The sequence below is a fragment of the Diadema setosum genome, chromosome 2, assembly GCF_964275005.1.
Source record: "Diadema setosum chromosome 2, eeDiaSeto1, whole genome shotgun sequence".
In the NCBI taxonomy this organism is placed as follows: Eukaryota; Metazoa; Echinodermata; class Echinoidea; order Diadematoida; family Diadematidae; genus Diadema; species Diadema setosum.
Genome location: NC_092686.1, coordinates 47,253,973 through 47,273,276, shown reverse-complemented (window position 1 = coordinate 47,273,276; position 19,304 = coordinate 47,253,973). Strand labels below are relative to the sequence as shown.

At 37.0% G+C, this 19,304-nt stretch overlaps 1 protein-coding gene across 1 annotated transcript; it reads right to left on the bottom strand.

Moving 5' to 3' along the window:
• Positions 1–10,113: 10,113 nt before the first annotated feature.
• Positions 10,114–14,842, bottom strand: LOC140246077 (uncharacterized). The gene is made up of 2 exons (XM_072325522.1): positions 14,285–14,842; positions 10,114–10,584 (listed from the first exon to the last, which is right to left on the bottom strand). The coding sequence occupies exons 1-2, from the start codon at positions 14,678–14,680 to the stop codon at positions 10,426–10,428; spliced, it is 555 nt and encodes a 184-aa protein (XP_072181623.1). The 5' UTR covers positions 14,681–14,842; the 3' UTR covers positions 10,114–10,425.
• Between the last annotated feature and the right edge of the window lie 4,462 nt (positions 14,843–19,304).

Below are 19,304 nucleotides of genomic sequence, written 5' to 3'. Positions count from 1 at the left end.
AAGTACAGTCATCTAAGCGGTTTGTTGGCGAAGAGAGTGAGAGACCACAACTGAAATCTAAATTTATGTCTGTCGAGTTCTTGGCGAAGAGTAGTAGAGACGAGCAGTCCCATTCAGGAACCTCATTTACAGAAACTGTGCTGCTACGTTCCACCAACACCGCATATTCATCAGTACCGTTTCAACTACCACGCCCTGTCTGATAAGGAGCGAGGTTTCAGCCAGATGCCTACCACCTTGTCACATTATACTGCCACCAGTGGATTAAGTCACACCCCACAGGTGTCCTTGACTTCGAACAATCCCACCAGTACACTCCAAGGTAATGCCGGGCTTTCGAAATACGCCATGTACGTAGGTATGCCCCTCGTGTCGGCCCAAGGGGCGAACAGACTTTATACGTAACTGGCCATACTCAAGTTTCTCTTATCGTCATTTCTGTAAGAGATATGTGTCTTTCTTTCACACCCAACAGAGCCACAGGTAATTCTAAAGTCCAAAGAAAGTCTTTTAGATCTATTTGCCAGATATTGTGACCTAGTATTTCTGGCCTGACAGTTCACTGAAATTTTATGCTAACACGGAATATTGAAATAGTCGTCATGAGACAAAGCTAAAAAATTATGTTCCCACTGTTACTCTAAAATCTTGTTCGACGGATTTTCTATCCCGCTGAATTTCGATGTGTTTTCCCAAGATCTGTAGACTGAAAGACCCTGCAATTCATCTTTTTCATTTGATCTGATTCTCATTGTTTTTATGTATAATGATAATGGGTAATTTTTGGTAAATTTTAAAACACGACCATAAATAATTAATGCATCGTATCCACTTACCAAATTTGAACATGAAACTTTGAATGTTAAATCACATGAACATTTCTGTCTTTGGAATGTAGTCACTTGCTTATCCTGGATAAACGAAACATATGACCTGTCATTAAATGAAAAAAAAAAAAGATATTATTCAGATTGGTTAAAGTTCAGGTGTAAGTTTCTTGAATTTGTCTCCCTCTACAAATTAAATTTGTTAAGATCGCAAGTGCTGATCTGTAAATTAACACCTGAACCTTCACCCCTCTGAATAATATCTTCCTTTCATTTAATATGCCTTGTCCGCCCTGGACTATTTAACATAACAATGTCGAAATTTCGGAGCTCGTGTATCTTATTTTGTTCCATGTTCATCGTGTCACTGCCAGCAACCAGGGACAGCCTGGTGGTAGTGTCGCTGCCCGGAAAGCAGTAGATGACAGGTTCGAGTCCCACTAGTTCATTTTTCCGACATGTTTGTTAATTTACAGATCAACATTTGCGATCTTAACAAATTTAATTGAATGACCTGTCATTGTCTGCATTGATTTATAGCTAATATTCCATTGATATCTTATATACAACTGACGCTGGCAGCTACTGGAAAAAAGTTACACGGTAGCTCTTCACCTCTAATCATTCTTTATTGGTTTTCCCTTTTTTGACTTGTTGAAATAGCATCGTTTTAATTTGGCATTATCTATTTTCACGCCAGCTGTTTCTTGTCCATTATGAAACCAAATAAAGAAACAAAGTCATGTTTCAACAACCGATGTCAAAGTTTGTTTTGTTGTTGATAAGGGTAGAACGTAAACAAGCATCAGAACAACTGAATGTAGCAAAATGTAAATGCATAATATACACATGTATACACACACACACACACTTATATATATATATATATATATATATATATATATATATATATATATATGTTTATCGCAAAATGAACTAAGCGTCATTTTTAAAACATTTTGAAGTATACATGCCAGTGATACCTTGCCAGTGATAGCTCACTTGTAAGATAACAAGGAATATTCTTGGAGTTATAGTTAAAAGTATCCCACAATTTTATGTTCTTGTTATTCTATTTGTATTTTAGCAGCTTTTATCGCAAATATCTCAGCTTGACAAGAATAGAATTGACTAATCTTAGTATGGAACTCTTCATCTAAATATATATATATATAATAATATACATATACAAATAGATATATAACCTGTATATCATATATTATGTAATGTGTATGTATCTCTGTGTATCCTGAATGCTATATGGCTTGCATATAATACTTTAATTCGTCTTTAGAAGGGAAAACCTCAGTGTCCCTTAAGAAATGCTCACAAAAGAGGATGAGAGCACGTGTATTAATTTACGAAATGAATTGACCATTTGCTCTTTTTTTTTGTGATTTTGCAAAAGAAGATAATATCCTAATATGGCACAATTGCCACAAAATAAAACCAATTACATGTATTGCAATTGCATTTTCTATTATTCAAATTAATAAAATAAGTGATAGTTGTACGGTTTTAGAAAAAAAAATACGGCCGCAAACATCTCCCCACTCGTATGCACACTGACAGACGACACACATACGCAGCAATGCACTCCGCAACGAAGCAACCGTGACCCATAAACGCATTCCTCGCCACGTGTCTGTTCTCTTGTTTTTCTGTGTTTTTTTGTTTTTGTTTTGTTTTCATTGTCATGCAGATGAGGGCAGTTTTTTTCAGATATTTAAATTCGTATACTTACTCTGGTTTAAGTTGTAGGATCCATTCAGCAATTCATACACTTTTCCACTGCATTATAGTATGTGTATTCATACTTTACACAAATCAACACACCTCACACATACAAACACACACCCACATTATATATATATATATATATATATATATATATATATATATATATATATATATATATATATATATATATATATATATGTATATATATATATGTATATATATATATATATATATATATGTATATATATATATATATATATATATATATATATATATATATATATATATATAGACTGCGAGAAGGGGTCTCGACCATTTACAGCACCAGTGCAGCTCCTTCATTACTTATATTCAGTGCGAAAAGAAGAGCAATCGTGGACGTAGCTATAGGGCCTGATGAAGGTCCTAACGGGACCGAAAGCTCGGCAATAAACACGCACGTTGACCCTAGCTACGTCCACGATTGCTCTTCTTTTCGCACTGTATATATATATATATATATATATATATATATGTATATAATCAATATATATATATATGTATATATATATATGTATATGTATATATATGTATATATATATATATATATATATATATATATATATATATATATTATATATATATAGTACACTTTTCGACAGAGCAAAATAATACACAGCTCTTATAGAGAATGAACAGAACATTGTAAAGCAATTTTGACTGATTTTAATTCATTTCATATATTTACTTCTATAAAATTTCAAGACACATAAAATAGGTTGTAAAAAAGTAGGAAGTCCGGTTTAAAACGACCGACTTTCATGCTTACACAAGTCATATACACATAAATATAGATACACTTACACCTAGCATTACAAAAAGCGATACGGCTTAAGACTCTCACTGGCAGATGTCCGGATATTGTGCATCATCATTGCCACAAATCTCGGAAAAGTGACCTATTCTGTCTTCCAATGACAAGAGTTCTAAACATTGTTTTGCTTTGACAAACTGACTAAGAATACAGAGTCGTAATCTGAGTACATTATGAACGTACGTACTTGTGTCAATGTATGAATGAGAATGAAAGAAGAAGAGCTTGTGTACCTAGCATCATGAGCTGGGGCCGTTACGGTGTCCACAGCATTCAGCTTGATATTCATCAAGGTTGCGCAAAGTAGCAGAAAATAACATCATGATATTGCAATTATCCGAAAATGGATTACCACAACATTCTTTTTTGATATAAACATTAAAGACACACACTGTATGGCAGCACATTTGTGTTTGCGTGCAAAGTATCAATTAAATACATTTTGCACCTTAAGATGCACAAGTCAGGCCGACAAACACACTGGCGCCTATCAAGCCCAGAATCTGGAGTTTTTCAGCGGGGGTTTCTGATTGGTTAATATGCACGCATGCGCACAGATCTATACGCCCTGTATAGATCATATTTTTGTTGTTGTGAACTTCTGATTTATTTGTTCATTCCGTCGTCTTTATAAGCAGGGTGGTCCCATTCGGAGTTGCAAAGGCCTGTTTTACAAGGGAGCCCTGTATCAAACATTACTCTGTTTTACATTAATTAGTACAATATCACTATGTTCAGCTTTCTTTGTAAAACATCAGAACATAACATCGAGGCAGGCCCACTATTGGCTGACGTTACGGTATACATGTGTCTATTACACACAAAACAACATAAACACACAAAAACACACACGCACATGATGACCACGGACAGCCGGAAATAGACTGTGTATTGATAAACAGCCTTCCACTCAGTACACACAGCGAAGGCCCACAAGGTACATTCTTACCATCCCCCCCCCCCCATTCCCCAATCCAACACATAAAACATAACTAGACTCGGAATTTGTCAAGACTGACAAATTAGGTGATCCGATCTTTTTGGAAATCAATGATTTGAATCCTGCTCCCAAAGGCATGACCATACAGTTTTCACCTGAGATTAGGGACATTGGTCGTGTTATGTTTGGATTCTCATTTAGAAAAGGGAGTCAGACCTGCCATCTTTGGTACCGAATTCCGTATACACTAACGAATAAACAGAATGAAGTATATTTGACCTTTGACCCCACTTTGGACACCGAAGATGGCCTCTGAGCAAAAAGTGGTTATTTTGTGAAATGATTCTTGTAACATGGTCTTTGCGTGTGCAAAATATGGGAAAGATAGGACATGTACTTACCAAGATACAGGATGAAACATTTATGACCTTTGACCCTAATTTACATACCCAAGATGGTGTCTGATTAAGTAGTTGTTATTTTGTGAAATAATGTACGTGACATGAACTAAACATGTGCAAAATATGAAGGTGATAGGGGCTGTTTTTCTTGAGTTATTGCAAAGAAAGTTGCAGAGAGAAAGAAATATCTCTGTACATCGAAGATGAGCTTTAATTTCAACCAAGTTTCTTGACGTGATGTCGAGGTCGTATGAAAAAAATGAGGGTACACAACGTTAGCCGAAAGTCTCAGCTACAACATATTAAAATCTAGGAGAAAGTCACCGAAGCATAAGTGAGCTACTGTTCGATAAAGACAATCATGTCAATTGTCACATCTAGAAAAATTTCCTCCCATAGAGATAACACGTCATAACGAAGATAGAGAAAAAAGTACATATGACCTTTGACCCCACTTTGCACAGACAAGATGGCTTCTGAGCAAAAAGTGGTTATTTTGTGAAATGATTCTTGTAACATGGTCTTTGCGTGTGCAAAATATGGGAAAGATAAGACATGTATTTACAAAGATACAGGATGAAAAATATATGACCTTTGACCCTAATTTACATATCCAAGATGGCGTCTGATGAAGTATTTGTCATTTTATGAAATAATGTACGTGACATAAACTAAACATGTGCAAAATATGGGGATGATAGGGGCTGTTTTTCCTTGAGTTATTGCAAAGAAAGTTGCAGAAAGAAAGAAATATCTCAATACATCGAAGATAAGTTTGATTTCAACCAAGTTTTTTGACGTGATCTCGGCGTCGTATGAAAAAATGGTGAAACAGTGACGATAGCCCAAAGTCTCATCTACGACATATTAAAATCTGGGAGAAAGTCACTGAAGAGTAAGTGAGCTAGTACTCGATAAAGACCGTCATGTCAATTTTCATTTCCAGAAAAATTCACTCCCATAGAGATAACACGTAAACTGGTTAAATTTGACAAGGTTACATTATATCCATTTTCACGAGGTGATGATATCATCCGATTAAAACTTTGGTTGAACAAAACTTAAAGAGTATTAAACTGGCTACAACATACTAAAATCTGGAAGAAATTCACCGAAGGGTAAGTGAGCTAGTCGTCGATAAAGACAATCAGGTCAATTTTCACATCTAGAAAAATTCCCTCCCATAGAGATAACACGTCATAACGAAGATACAGGAAGAAGTACATATGACCTTTGACCCCACTTTGCACAGACAAGATGGCCTCTGAGCCAAAAATGGTTATTTTGTCAAATGATCCTTGTAACATGGTCCTTACGTGTGCAAAATATGGGAAAGATAGGACATGTATTCACCAAGATATAGGATAAAACGTTTATGACCTTTGACCCTAATTTACATACCCAAGATGGTGTCTGATTAAGTAGTTGTTATTTTGTGAAATAATGTACGTGACATGAACTAAACATGTGCAAAATATGGTGGTGATAGGGTATGTTTTTCTTGAGTTATTGCAAAGAAAGTTGCAGAAAGGAAGAAATATTTCAATACATCGAAGATAAGCTTTAATTTCAACCAAGTTTTTGGACGTGATGCCGACTCCGTATGAAAAAACAAAGGAGCACTTACGATAGCCCAAAGTCTCAGCTACAACATATTAAAATATGGGAGAAATTCACCGAAGCATAAGTGAGCTAGTGCTCGATAAAGATAGTCATGTCAGTTTTCATTTCCAGAAAAACTGCACTCCCATAGAGATAACACGTAAACTGGTCAAATTTGACAATGTTACTTTTAATCCCTTTTTACGAGGTGATGCCGCCATCCAATCAAAATGTTGTTATTATGTGACTAAAAGACCATTAAATAAGCTACAACATATTGAAATTTGGACGAAAATTAACAGAAGAATAAGTGAGATACGCTTGAGTGAACTTAAAATTTGATGACGTCATTTTGAAAATTTACTTTTTTTACTTTATTAAGAAATTTGATATCTTTTCATCATTTTTCCAGCATCGCCAACCCATGAAATGACATGTACAACTCATCAGCTTTCAGAATATGTAAAGAAAATGTGGGGTCACCGTCCATCCTGACGAGTAAAATCGGATTCAAAATTGGCGTTTTTTTTTTGCATTGTTGCCCTGTATATCGCCATTGACGCGCGCGCGGAATTTCAACTTTGACGGGCCCGTGTGACGTCATATTGAGTCGGATTGACTTGAAACTTGTTAGAAATATGCCTTGACATTTCAGGCATCCGATAAATGTGAAAAAACGGGAAATTTCTATTGCGTATGAGCTGTGCGTGCGTATATGTGCGCGCGCGTACGCGTCCGTCCAATTTTTTTAATTTTTCAAAAAATGCTCCAATTGGTCTGAAACGTGTGCAAAAAAATTTGAGCTCGATTTGAGCATACAAATATTTCAACGCGCGCGTACGCGCGCGTCTTAAGCGTAAATATGAATTTTGATTATATGAGTAGAATGCGCTTGACTTGAAATATATGTGACGTAAATTTCATTGAAAATTTTCATTCCACTAAAGAGATATGATTGAGAATGTGTTTTCATATAATGACGTCATAGTGACGTCACGGTCGACTGATCACTTTGATTTTAGTTCGATTGCCGTCTTTGGGAGATGATACATGTATGGTATAATTTTGACATTGATAGGAAGAGCACTTTCTGAGCTAACCTGTCCACAACTTTTGAGGAGAAAGAAGAAGAAGAAGAAGAAAGAATCCGTACAGATACAGAAGGTGATCCGAGAGGATACTCGGATCACCTAATTAACCCAGCTGCGGGCCTGCCCATAACAACATCTTAACGAGATACAAAAGCTCTAAAATCAAAGATTGGAACTAAAGCATCAGGATCACAGCAAGAATATTATTATGGTTCTAAGTACATCAACTATAACAGTCATCGTGTTTGCGAGATTTCGTGGAATGAAAGCGACTTCTTGAAATCATGAAATAAAGGCATCTTAGAATATCGGCTACCTCAAGCTAAATATAATATTTCATTCGATATGAAAGACAACAGGTTCTTAAATCAAGGATTTTAGAATATAGACCTACCTGGTTCTATTCTAACTGCAATAAAGCGAGAATGAAGCATCCTAACAAACTACGTCTTGGCTATAGCTGTTGTGATGAACGCCCACGACATACACTGTACTATATTCACTGCTTTACGTGTATTTCGAAGTTTATTTACCATCAACCAGATAGATATGTGCTCTAAAAGCATAAAGCGCATGAAAGAAAGACTTATCTTTCTGTATTTGTTGCGGATTTATAGTACATCAGTATACTTTCTGTTCTTGAAACAAAGTGTGCACTATAAACCCGCTACGATATCTTGGATTCACAATCTTTAAGACGGTGCATGCTTTTTTTGGCGTGATAAAAGGGCGCTATTGAAAATGGCTGCATTGTGCAGTTGCGAAACCATGCATAACCTAAAGACGAAACCGTAACAATTCAAGGATCTCCTACAACGACAGTGAGTATAAATAGCAAACATTCGAATATCGCTGAAGCCGTGACCACAAAATGAACCGCTGCACGAAACTAGGAACCAAGGAAGCCTTGCCATTTGTACAAATATCTCGAAAGATTGAACCATAAAGTCATTCTAGCGATATTGTAATTAAAATGTTAGTGATGCGAGAACAGGAGGTTATCGAGAGTATATGGCGCTTAGACTCTGTGACGTCAGGATTACAAGCTACAATTGTATTTTTATGAGGGGAGTTATGTGAATATATCAATGGAACTGAATACTATAATAGTCACGCTAGAAACTAGCCTTAATTAACAGTATATACTGTACAAAAATACATGCATGATAATAGTCAGACATGATATAAACTCAGAATAAGGGTCTGCAGCATGTACGACCCGATCAAGGTTAAGCTTTCAGCTGGACATGACGGAACAACGTAAAGTAAATACAATTTCTCTTACCTATAATTCATTCAACCATTATTATGCTATTATCATCATTTATATCATCTTCATCATCACAATATTATCCTCATAATTTTTATCATTTTCATCATTCTTTCTCCCCCCAAAAATGTCTTATTACACAGTACCTTATAACCAGACTACTTTGATCAAAGTCTTGAGCTCTTATCAGGTAGAACAATAATTGAGCACGCTCTCAGATATTGAAATACACTTGTATATCAGTTTGGTTCAACAAACTAATCATCGAAGAAAGTGGGACATTTTAACAGGTGTAGGACACTATAATCAAGCATGAGCTTACTCAGCTGTTTAAACATGGTGAAATGAGATGAACTCACATCGCTGAGATAAAGTCAACAGGCACATTATGCTGGGCACTTGTGTTTAAATGAGAACCATAATATGAAGCATTCGCATCACGTTCTGTCTAGGTAAATATACAGACATGTATGAAGTATTGGTGTATTTAGGTGTTTTTTCCGCATTCGTCAGAAAGTAAACTGAGCTTATACTAGTACTCGTCTTTCACTCGGATGATAGTACTGTAGATTCATCCATCATTACCATATGCATCTGATGTATACTGTTTCATTTGAACAACACCTTTAGGTCGAAGAATCATATAAAGTTTCAGGGTGCGTAGTCGGTCTGGGTATGTTTCATGTATACAGCTGTATAGTTTCCTGGTAGACCAACCCAATATTAATTTATAAATCCAACTTGGATCAAGTGATCAAGTGTAATACTTGCGATGTAGACGTGTAGTAAATCTACCTACTGTAAGTTTTAGCTGGCTGTACTGATGTCTGGTTTAAACTTGAACATTGCCAAGCAAGAGGGCCCATGACTGTGAAAGCTGAAACAGAGAATTGCTAAAAAGCAATATAGAAAACTAGCTAGCGCTGGAATATTCAACCAAAACGGGTGTGAAGGATGAATGAACATTTCTCGTATTGTAACATTCGAGAAACAGAGAGACAGAAAAATAGAGATCTAGAAAGAATGAAAACATATGACTCCACTTCTATGATGTGTCCAAGTTCTAAATCTATCTAGGTATTCTCACCCACGTAACCGAAAAAACACCAAACAAGCAAAAGCAAAAAAACATATATGTACCTCTAAAAAGTCAACCCACGGATATGCACTTCGCAGTCCGTCGGGCGTCGGTAATCATTATTTCATTTTCTTCAAAAAGATTGCCATCCATAAATGTTGGTTCCTTGTTTCATTATTGAGTATAATCAGGCGTGTAAAAGGTCAGAATGATGAAAGACAGATTGGTAAGACCACATTCTTCATCAGAGTAATATATAAACAGAGTAGTAAACTATCGCCATGTCACTTAACGATGTAAGGAACCCATAGTTCGTAATGATTGGACCAAACCCATGGCTGTGATAATCGATAATTAGTGTAGACTTTTAGTCTTTCTTAGTTATTACAAGGTGTATTCCTCTCAATTCATTTCAGGCCGACCAAAGACACTCAAACTTACAAAAAGTAGTAAAACATTATTATTTAAGGCGAAAATTCAACCCGACAATATCTTGACTTGTATATGCCTGTAAACGGCGCTCCCGTTGCTCCTTATTGCTGGTCACGTGATGTTGTTTGTACCGAAGCCGGGTACCGAAAGGCCATAACACAGTATGGGTCGTCTGGTTTACACAACTTGCGTTATGAAGTTCTTGAGAGTACCCAAAGAAGACGACGTTTACTTTTCTTCTCCTCCTCTTTCTTGGCCTCTTCCGCTGGTTTCTCCTCTTTCTCCTTTTTCTCCTCCTTTTTTGTTTCTTCCTGTTTTTCTAGAGCAGCCTTGGCTTCGTCAAGTTGTTTCTGCATACAGAGTTATAGGAGAGTTGAAATGTAGAAAGGTGACAGTTGTTGTTTAATCATGACTTTATTCAAGTTCAAAGAAGTGTTAGAATGACATGTAAAAAAAACAAAAAACAAACAAACAGGTCCACCATTTTATTCAAAACGAATGGCAGGTTAAGACACGTACATGGGGTACAAAAAACAATACTGAAGTTTTACATTACCGCAACACAAAATATACATACAATGTACTATCATATCACACACGAACTGTCAAAAATTAATCAATCAATCAAATATCAATACATAGACTATGTAGTGTAGACTTTTATACATATATAGTGGGAAATTTATCCATAATATATATATATATATATATATATATATATATATATATATAGTGGGATATATAATATATATATATATATATATATATACATATATATATAGTGGGATATATAATATATATATATATATATATATATATAGTGGGAAAAGAAATGAAATGGGAACGGTGAAGGAGATTTCATAAACATTTGATGCGGCAGTCATTGCGACGATAACTCTTATAAACGAATACTGATCAACATCACTAATCAATATACTGTTCTGAACGGATTCATATAATTTGCGACCATGAGACTGAGTTCGAATCAAGATAGCACAACGTTACTACTATAAGAACGGAACGTGGTGCCTCGGTAATGCGAACTGTAGCTGCAACGTTTCATTCGTGCGTTACAATTTCGCTAATTGCTATGGATATCACTAATATTCGTCAGTTTGATGGCCGAGCTCACGACCTTGAAACCAAGGCATACAATTTCTGTTACAGACAGGATTCCAAGCCCACAAACGCTTCAAAAACACCAAGGCCTGAAAACAATCATTCCAGTTTGTCTCTTTGACATCTCCAGTGATTGATGACAATGTACAAAATGGTGGATGGTGAACAGTACTAGTAATCAAAATGTATGTACGCAGTAGGTACCATCAATGTTCACAAATTTTGTACATTTGTATATATACAAACCACTAAAGCAGTTATATTTCCTAACAACACAAGCAAACTGTGGAAGATTTACTAAAAAAAAACAAAAACAAAACATAATTCTACATTTCCAACGCAGAAGCCTTTGCACAATGGGCTGTGTTTTCACGTAAGCATTTAATACCATGTTCATTGAGGAAAAAAAAAAATCATGTAGTCCAAAGTTCATGCGCTGTTTGATATTCATGATTTATGTTTTCGTGCAATATTTATGGCATGTTAAAAAGGTGGGAATTGCTTCTTAAATCACACCATTAAGAAGCTGAATCAAAATGTCAGATATGAAATATCATCCCGATGAAAGGGGTTGACATGATGACATCTCCATTACAGCCATGCCGTTGCTTATGATTTAATATTGGATCAAAATCTGTCGTGGGTGTTTCGTCACATTGCTTGACAAATCCCGAACCATGATTAAAATCGACTACAGTGTATTTTGTAATATCGTTTGAGAACACATTCTATTCGAGAGAGTCTGCATCTTTTACGCAAGCTCTTATTCAGACCCAATCGTCGAAAAAGATGGGTGAACGCTGTCTCGATAATAATATTATTAACCCTTTGTGTGTTTTCAGTTTTCAGAAAATCTCACAACGTTAAAATGTCCAGTGTTGTTGGTATACAGAGGGTTAATAGGACAAGATTATATCAACTGCAATTCGCCTTTCTTCAGTTCGAAAGAAGAGGCATCCATTTTCTTCTTCTTCTTCTTAGAGTTCTTTTCTTGTTTTTCGTAAATCCTGTTCACATAGGGATATATAGTAATGGGGTGCCGGGTTGGGTTGGGGGTCATGTCAGCGAAAATGGAGGACGGAAAATTAATTGACCGTACTGAGATAATACGGTTTTTAATCGGGAAAAAATATATAATATATCGAATGTGTTTTCACTCTAGCACATCATGTTATATAGTCCTTTAGACATTCCGCTTGTTAGTTTTTTTTTTTCCATTAAAAGCGATTGAAGCTGTCACATTGTTGGCTGATACAGTACATCGCACGTTAATTATTGCTCATCAACGTGAAAGCATTATCAATGTGTTGAAGTATTGCTTTTATGGAGTATGATAATGTTCCGTGTTTTAACATTTTCGATGTTCAGGATACCAGTTAACATAATTGCTTGCCGGAAAGTTTTAATGATTATCTGCTATCATATTATTCAGAACAATCACGCTTAATTGGTATACATGAAAATAATGCAACATTACAGGAATTCTGATGTTGGTTTAAATACACGCACGTATTTAATCTCGCGTATGTACACTAGAACGAAATGACGAGTATGGGTATACTTCAGTGGATTACTGTATACACACTCTATATTGCATATTTACTTTCCTTTCAAAGTAGTGGCAAGCTCCGCATGCCGCAAGCTTCTACTCGACGGAACCACAGAGCACTGAAGCGGTTGTTTTCGATTCACTGCCGCAGTCACTATTGTTACCAACTTCAAGGCAGTACCATGGAACATGCCCCCCCCCCCCCCCCCCAAAAAAAAAGAGTAGATAATGGAACCGCTTTCGTGCCACGTTGCAAGCATGTTGCAAGCACCTCCCTGTTGCAAGGTCCTCTTTTCAGCCGGGGCTTATAGATGCGGAAGCAGATACTATTAAAAAGCTGTAGAAAAATATCCTAACCGTCCAAATGTATTACATTGCGTCTGTGTTTGATGGTAGGATATCCAGTGATGATGTGCAAACAACGGAGATACACAGATTTGTGAACTCTAGTCCAGTGATATAAATCTTGAGATGCCAGTATGACCTGGAATTTAATATATTAGTGAAAGAATCAGTATAACTTACAGTAATTGTAATTTGACAATAAAGTAAGTAAAATCAGTGCAGAATTTTATACGCGCTTGGACTGGAGGTAGCCACACTACAGAAGGGAACATCAGGCGTTTTCACATCAGTCCGATGTTTCGAAATAGCGCGCTATATTCTGACTTGAGAAATTTTCCTGATAGCGAAATAGCGCGCTATTTGATAATGTGAACACAAATTAGGGCGCTAATTGTATCGCTCTGATCGAGAAAATTTATCGACTCCAACTTGGGAAATTTCTGAAATAGCGGGATAGTAGCGGGATAGTAGCGCGCTATTTGATAATGTGAAAACGACTCGAGAAATTAGCGCGATGAATCCCATCATGCCTAGTGTGTGTGACCCGATTGATCAAGGCAAACTGCACACAGGAATTTTTGAGAGGGCACACACATTCTGATGCTGTTTGCACATACTCAAATGTCGAATTAGCTATTTTCAAATTTTTAACTATTCGGGCTACCCCCTCTTCGGGCTGATGTGAATAAGAAATGAAATAGCGCTCTCATTCGCAATCGCGGAAAATATTTCGAGCTTGGATTTTTATCGGGCTGATGTGAAAACGCCTACTGAGTAAATTTGTGTTAGTAACTTTGACGATGGAGATTAGGTTCACTTTTTATTCAGTGCTTCTTCATCTAAGTTATGTGTCTTATCCTATATAATAGGTCCTGTCTGTGTGTACAAGACTACAAGTATAATTATGTTTGTATGTATTGCGTTGTCTATGTTGTGTATGTGTGTGTGTATGTGTGGGTGTGTGCGTGTGTGTTGTATGTGTGGTCTGTTGTGTGTGGTGTGGTGTGGTGTTTTGGCGCCTGATCGATCTAGCCTACCTGTAGTGCCGCTCCTTTTTCTTCTGCTTCCTTCTGTTTACTAACAGCATCCTCCTTCTCCTTGGCTAACTTATCCTTTTCTGCGGTTACCTTGTCCTTCTCAGCTTTTACTTTTTTTAGCTCCTCTTCGGCCTTGGTCTTGGCCGCGTTTGCCTCATCTATCTTAGTTTGGCCTTCTTTACGAGCCTTCTCTTCACCGTCTTTGGTTTTGGTGTTCTCCTCGCGAACGAGCTGCAGATCGTTCGACAAATCCTGGTTCTCGTTGTACAGCCTATCGTGCTCGTTCAAGAGGTACGTGTTGTCCCTCATCAAGATCCAGCACTTGGGCACTAGAAAGGAGATCAAGAGCAGACTCACGAAGAACCAGATCGCATATCTCGATCCAACCTGCGACATGATGGCCAACTATACAAGCATACATCCACGACTAATCCGACTCCGTTGGCAACACCCGGATTTGCACAATACAACGTGTGCGAGTTGCGACTACCGTAGCGATGTCTTGCGCATATAATTATGCTCTTTAGGCTCCTTGCGTCGTGGTGGAATGTGTGACTCCTATACGAGCACCTTTTTCCAGTAGGGGGCCTACCTATGTCAATAACAGGGCAGATAAAACATACAACGCTGATACGTTACCAGAAATGGCTCGCAGCAGTACACGAATGCTTCTCAATAAGTATTGGGTTGCAACGCACGTATAAACAAGGTCTAGCCTGCGAATGTGTGATTTGCCTGAACTCACGCAGCGGATCTGACACGATTCGTTGGTTGCTGCCGATTCGCGCGGCAATGAATGAATAGATCCCGATGACACCCCACCCTAGTATGCATGTGCTACATCACATTTTTACAGAGCGTCATTTCATATGGTCTGGACTTTGATCACAACTCCTCAATGTTGGTCTCGTTATAGATTTGTCAAGAACAATTCTCAGAGTTCACGATCTGCCGTACCTGATCGGTGTAGTGAAACTCATGTGGGGACTACGATGTGTGCTATTATCATTATTACTTTTTGACCAGCATGTACCACGCAGACCTTTTTTTTTTTTTTTTTTTTTTTTTTTGTCTGCGTTTGGTCAGCGTTGGCTTTCTTATGCATACTACTGTGGCAGAATCGAGCAAACAAAGTATTGTCCATGACTCGGTGACTGCACTTGCCACGTGTAAAGGCAGAGTACTGATGATTAATGATAACGCTTTTGCAGTGTTTTCATCCACACTGGAGTGCTAATAATACACTAGATGGACAACAAATAATGAATGATCACCGAGGCAGGTATCAGGGAACGCACATTGGGCTAAAAACAAAGCAAAACAAAAAAAAAAATTAAAAAGTCGAAAAAATAAACAAGAAATCCATGATCAGACATTCGAGGGTTCCGCCCTCTAGGCTACGTACATGCAGGGATGAACTAAATACGTTTCGCGGCTCTTACAGCCGATACTGGAATAAAATATACCGAATGCCTGAACATTAATTCTCGTTGGTTATACATTGCAGTAACAAACGTTTATTTTGTCATTATTATCATAAGATTCACACTTATAATGAGTTTACAGGACTTTCCGGGCCCGTTTCCGGGCAGCTTTCCAACCCGGAAGCTTGACACCTCATGGCCCACACACTTATCTCCCAGAATACACTGTACCAACTGTCGGTCTATCTCGGAGGTATAAGGAAAGCACCTCATCTTTCCAACCTCCCTGGTCAGTACATGGTGGTATAGAGGAGCGCTATGGGTGCGGTGTATCCCTCAAAGGCTTGAACCATGAATTTCCTCGTTTTAAATCGTACTGCATGCTCAATCCGTGCACTATACCACGATATCTTGCAGTCTATTCAACATTCTATTTTGTTTTCTTAGCTATAGGCCTAAAAATATATACCCATCATGCAGATGACATGAGAAGAAACAAATCGGTATACATGCACATACACACAGTCATAATTATATATATGCACACAAACCCGTGAGTGGCACTTTCAGTTTCCTAACTTATTCTTCCATTAGTGGTTATATATTTGAAAGAGGCTTTGGTGTAAATATAATCCAAAAGGCCTGTTGTACCATATAATATATAATACATAATATATAATATATGATACATAATATATAATATATAATATATAATATATAATATATAATATATAATATATAATATATAATATATAATATATAATATATAATATATAATACATAATATATAATATATAAGATATAAGATATGATATGTAATATATAATATAAAATATATAATCTATAATCTATAATCTATAATATATGATATATAACATATAATATATATAATATATATTATATTGTCTACACGAGAAAACAGGTCATGTTCCCCATAGCAGTAGAATATTAGGGTATAGACATGATAGAAAGTGTACGGTATGGACATTTTCACGGAAATGTAGAATTAATCGACGCACTTTTCAGACAACGTTTCCTCATTGCTATAATATAGACAAGTGCTACGTATGGAAGTGCTGGTCACTGACATGCAATGGACAATATCATTGCATAGAGGTATTACTCACTGAGTCCTTGATAAATGCTTTGAGTGTATGATATCCTGACAGCATCAAATCGAAACATGTGATGTCTGTTTGTTAAAACCATTATCTTCACAAACTTTCACCCAAAAGCATTTTCCATTGGCCCCGGGTTTTAATTGAACTTAATGAAGTGTCTTCCATGGCCGAAATATAGGGAAAGTGCAAGTGCATCTCATTTTGCCGTTCTACACGCCAGTAATTTGCTTCAATTTTGCGTCATTTATTTCAATTTTTCAGGTGCTGGCAAGTCGGCCTATTCGCCATACCCAGTGTGACCCAAAGTATCAGTTTTACCCTTCCTCGGTCAAAGCACAGAATAAAAAAATATTATTTGTTTTTCTGTTTTTATGTTTGACATATTTGTTGTAATCGTAAAGGTAACATCAAGTGTATTAGTAACAAAAGTATAGGTAATACCAAGGAGGTATGAGGGTATACCTCCTTGGTAATACATTATCATGAAGAGAAAACTCTGGAAATATGGGGGGGGGGGAGGGGGGGGGGTCTGTCATTGATATAACCCACACCCGCTGCATTGCGAATGATACAGACGTTGTAAAAATAACAAACAGGAGACAGTCAAAATGCATTGGTATACGGTCATAAATTTAGGCTGTCGTTTCTCACGTGCAAGCTGGCCATATATCTTCGCGAAGTATAGCGTATTTATTATGGCTAAAGACCAAGAACAAGGTTATTGTACCTCATTGCTAAAAAAAAAAAAAAAAAAAAAAAAAGACGTGCAAGACTTGCAGAAAGGGAAACATTCTAGCCTGTCTTCAAGATGTTTGTTCCGTGGTTCGTGAGACTTGTAGACCCTACTGCTATATGCGCGCTCAGACTACGAATTGGTACAAGCCATGTTCTTGAACCAAGGCTATGGTAATCTCTCCCAAGGTAGTCTGGCTTCCAGACCCTCTGCCCATACTATTTCGCTATCCATGATATTAACGCCCTCAACGTCGAAAACTAGTATAGTTTAAGTTGATTTTCTCGCCAGACCCTCTGCCCATACTATTTCGCTATCCATGATATTAACGCCCTCAACGTCGAAAACTAGTATAGTTTAAGTTGATTTTCTCGCCTTTGCGGCGACTTCGTCGCGGGGCGGCGACTTCGTCGCCGCGGAGTCCAATTGGCAAAGGGTCTGGAAACCAGACTACTCCCAAGGTAGAATCACTGTCAAAACATCGTTTTGCATCTTTTATATGGCTGGCTATTGTGTGTCATTCGTGTATTTTCTAGTTCACCCAAGGAGGTATGAGAGAACTCTCATACCTCCTTGGTTCACTACTGTACAACTTGTTCGTGTATGCGTGAATGCATGATTAGTTAAGAGTACTTAAGAATAACCAGGGAATAAGAAAGGACATGCGGTAAGAGGCTTCATCGATTCCCATGACCAGTGGTCTATTTTTACTCAACGCTGTAGGCCAGTGGAGAAGCCATTTATACTACATTGCTTAAGTTTATATAGTGTGTTTGACAGCGTGGGTAATTTGATTATCAGAAGTACATGCGACATATATTCATGGTAATTTCATCTTTCTTTCTTTCTTTCTATCTATGTTAACAGTACATGAATCTTCTCATACAATAGTGTGCAATGGGACCCTACATTATCTAGGCACAACATTATGCAACGTTCTCGGAAGCATTATTCTTGATTTCGCAATGTTCCCTTTTCCCCTCCTTTTCCTCTCTATTTTTCCCCTCTCACATCTTTTCCAAAAGTCTTTGCATTTTTAGATTAAATCTCACTTATTTCAACGCGGTAAAAGCCTTGCTATCAGCTAAATAGCGGCTTTTCAGCAAGGCCGTGCATGTACAATAATGTGAAGTAGGCCTACTAATTCAAAATTAATGTTTGATACACATAGAGTAATTGAAAACACGAAGTTGGATAAGACATGAATTACAATAATTATGAAACACGAAAAACATGAAACAAAATTATTGTACTAGTATTTGTTAAAATAGATACTTGAAAATTGGCAAAACTGTCAAAAATAATGCATACATGTATTTTGAAAAGCATACAAGCGTATAGGTGTTACGCAAAAGAGTGTGACGTTTATCAATCAAACAATAAAGTGTAGTGGTTAAACTTTCCGATAGTTTTCAAAAAACAAAACAAAAGTAAAACATAGGTTCTTTGTTATTCAAATCGTGAATAATTTTGATTGCATTATATTATAAAACGGGCTTCGTGTACAATAGTTTGTCAGGGATATATCACAGTTTCGAATATTGCCTGTCGCAATTCAATTCTTAAACAAAGATTATTATTGGCAATGATAGGTGTATTGCTTTATTATGTAGAATGATTTATTTCTTCTAACTGTTCAGTCAGTTACCGATCAAGTATGAGGATTTTACACTGCTTCTCTATTCAACCATGGAGCTACCAAGAACTGAGCGTCTATCCCTAACACTGTACACGCAAAGCTC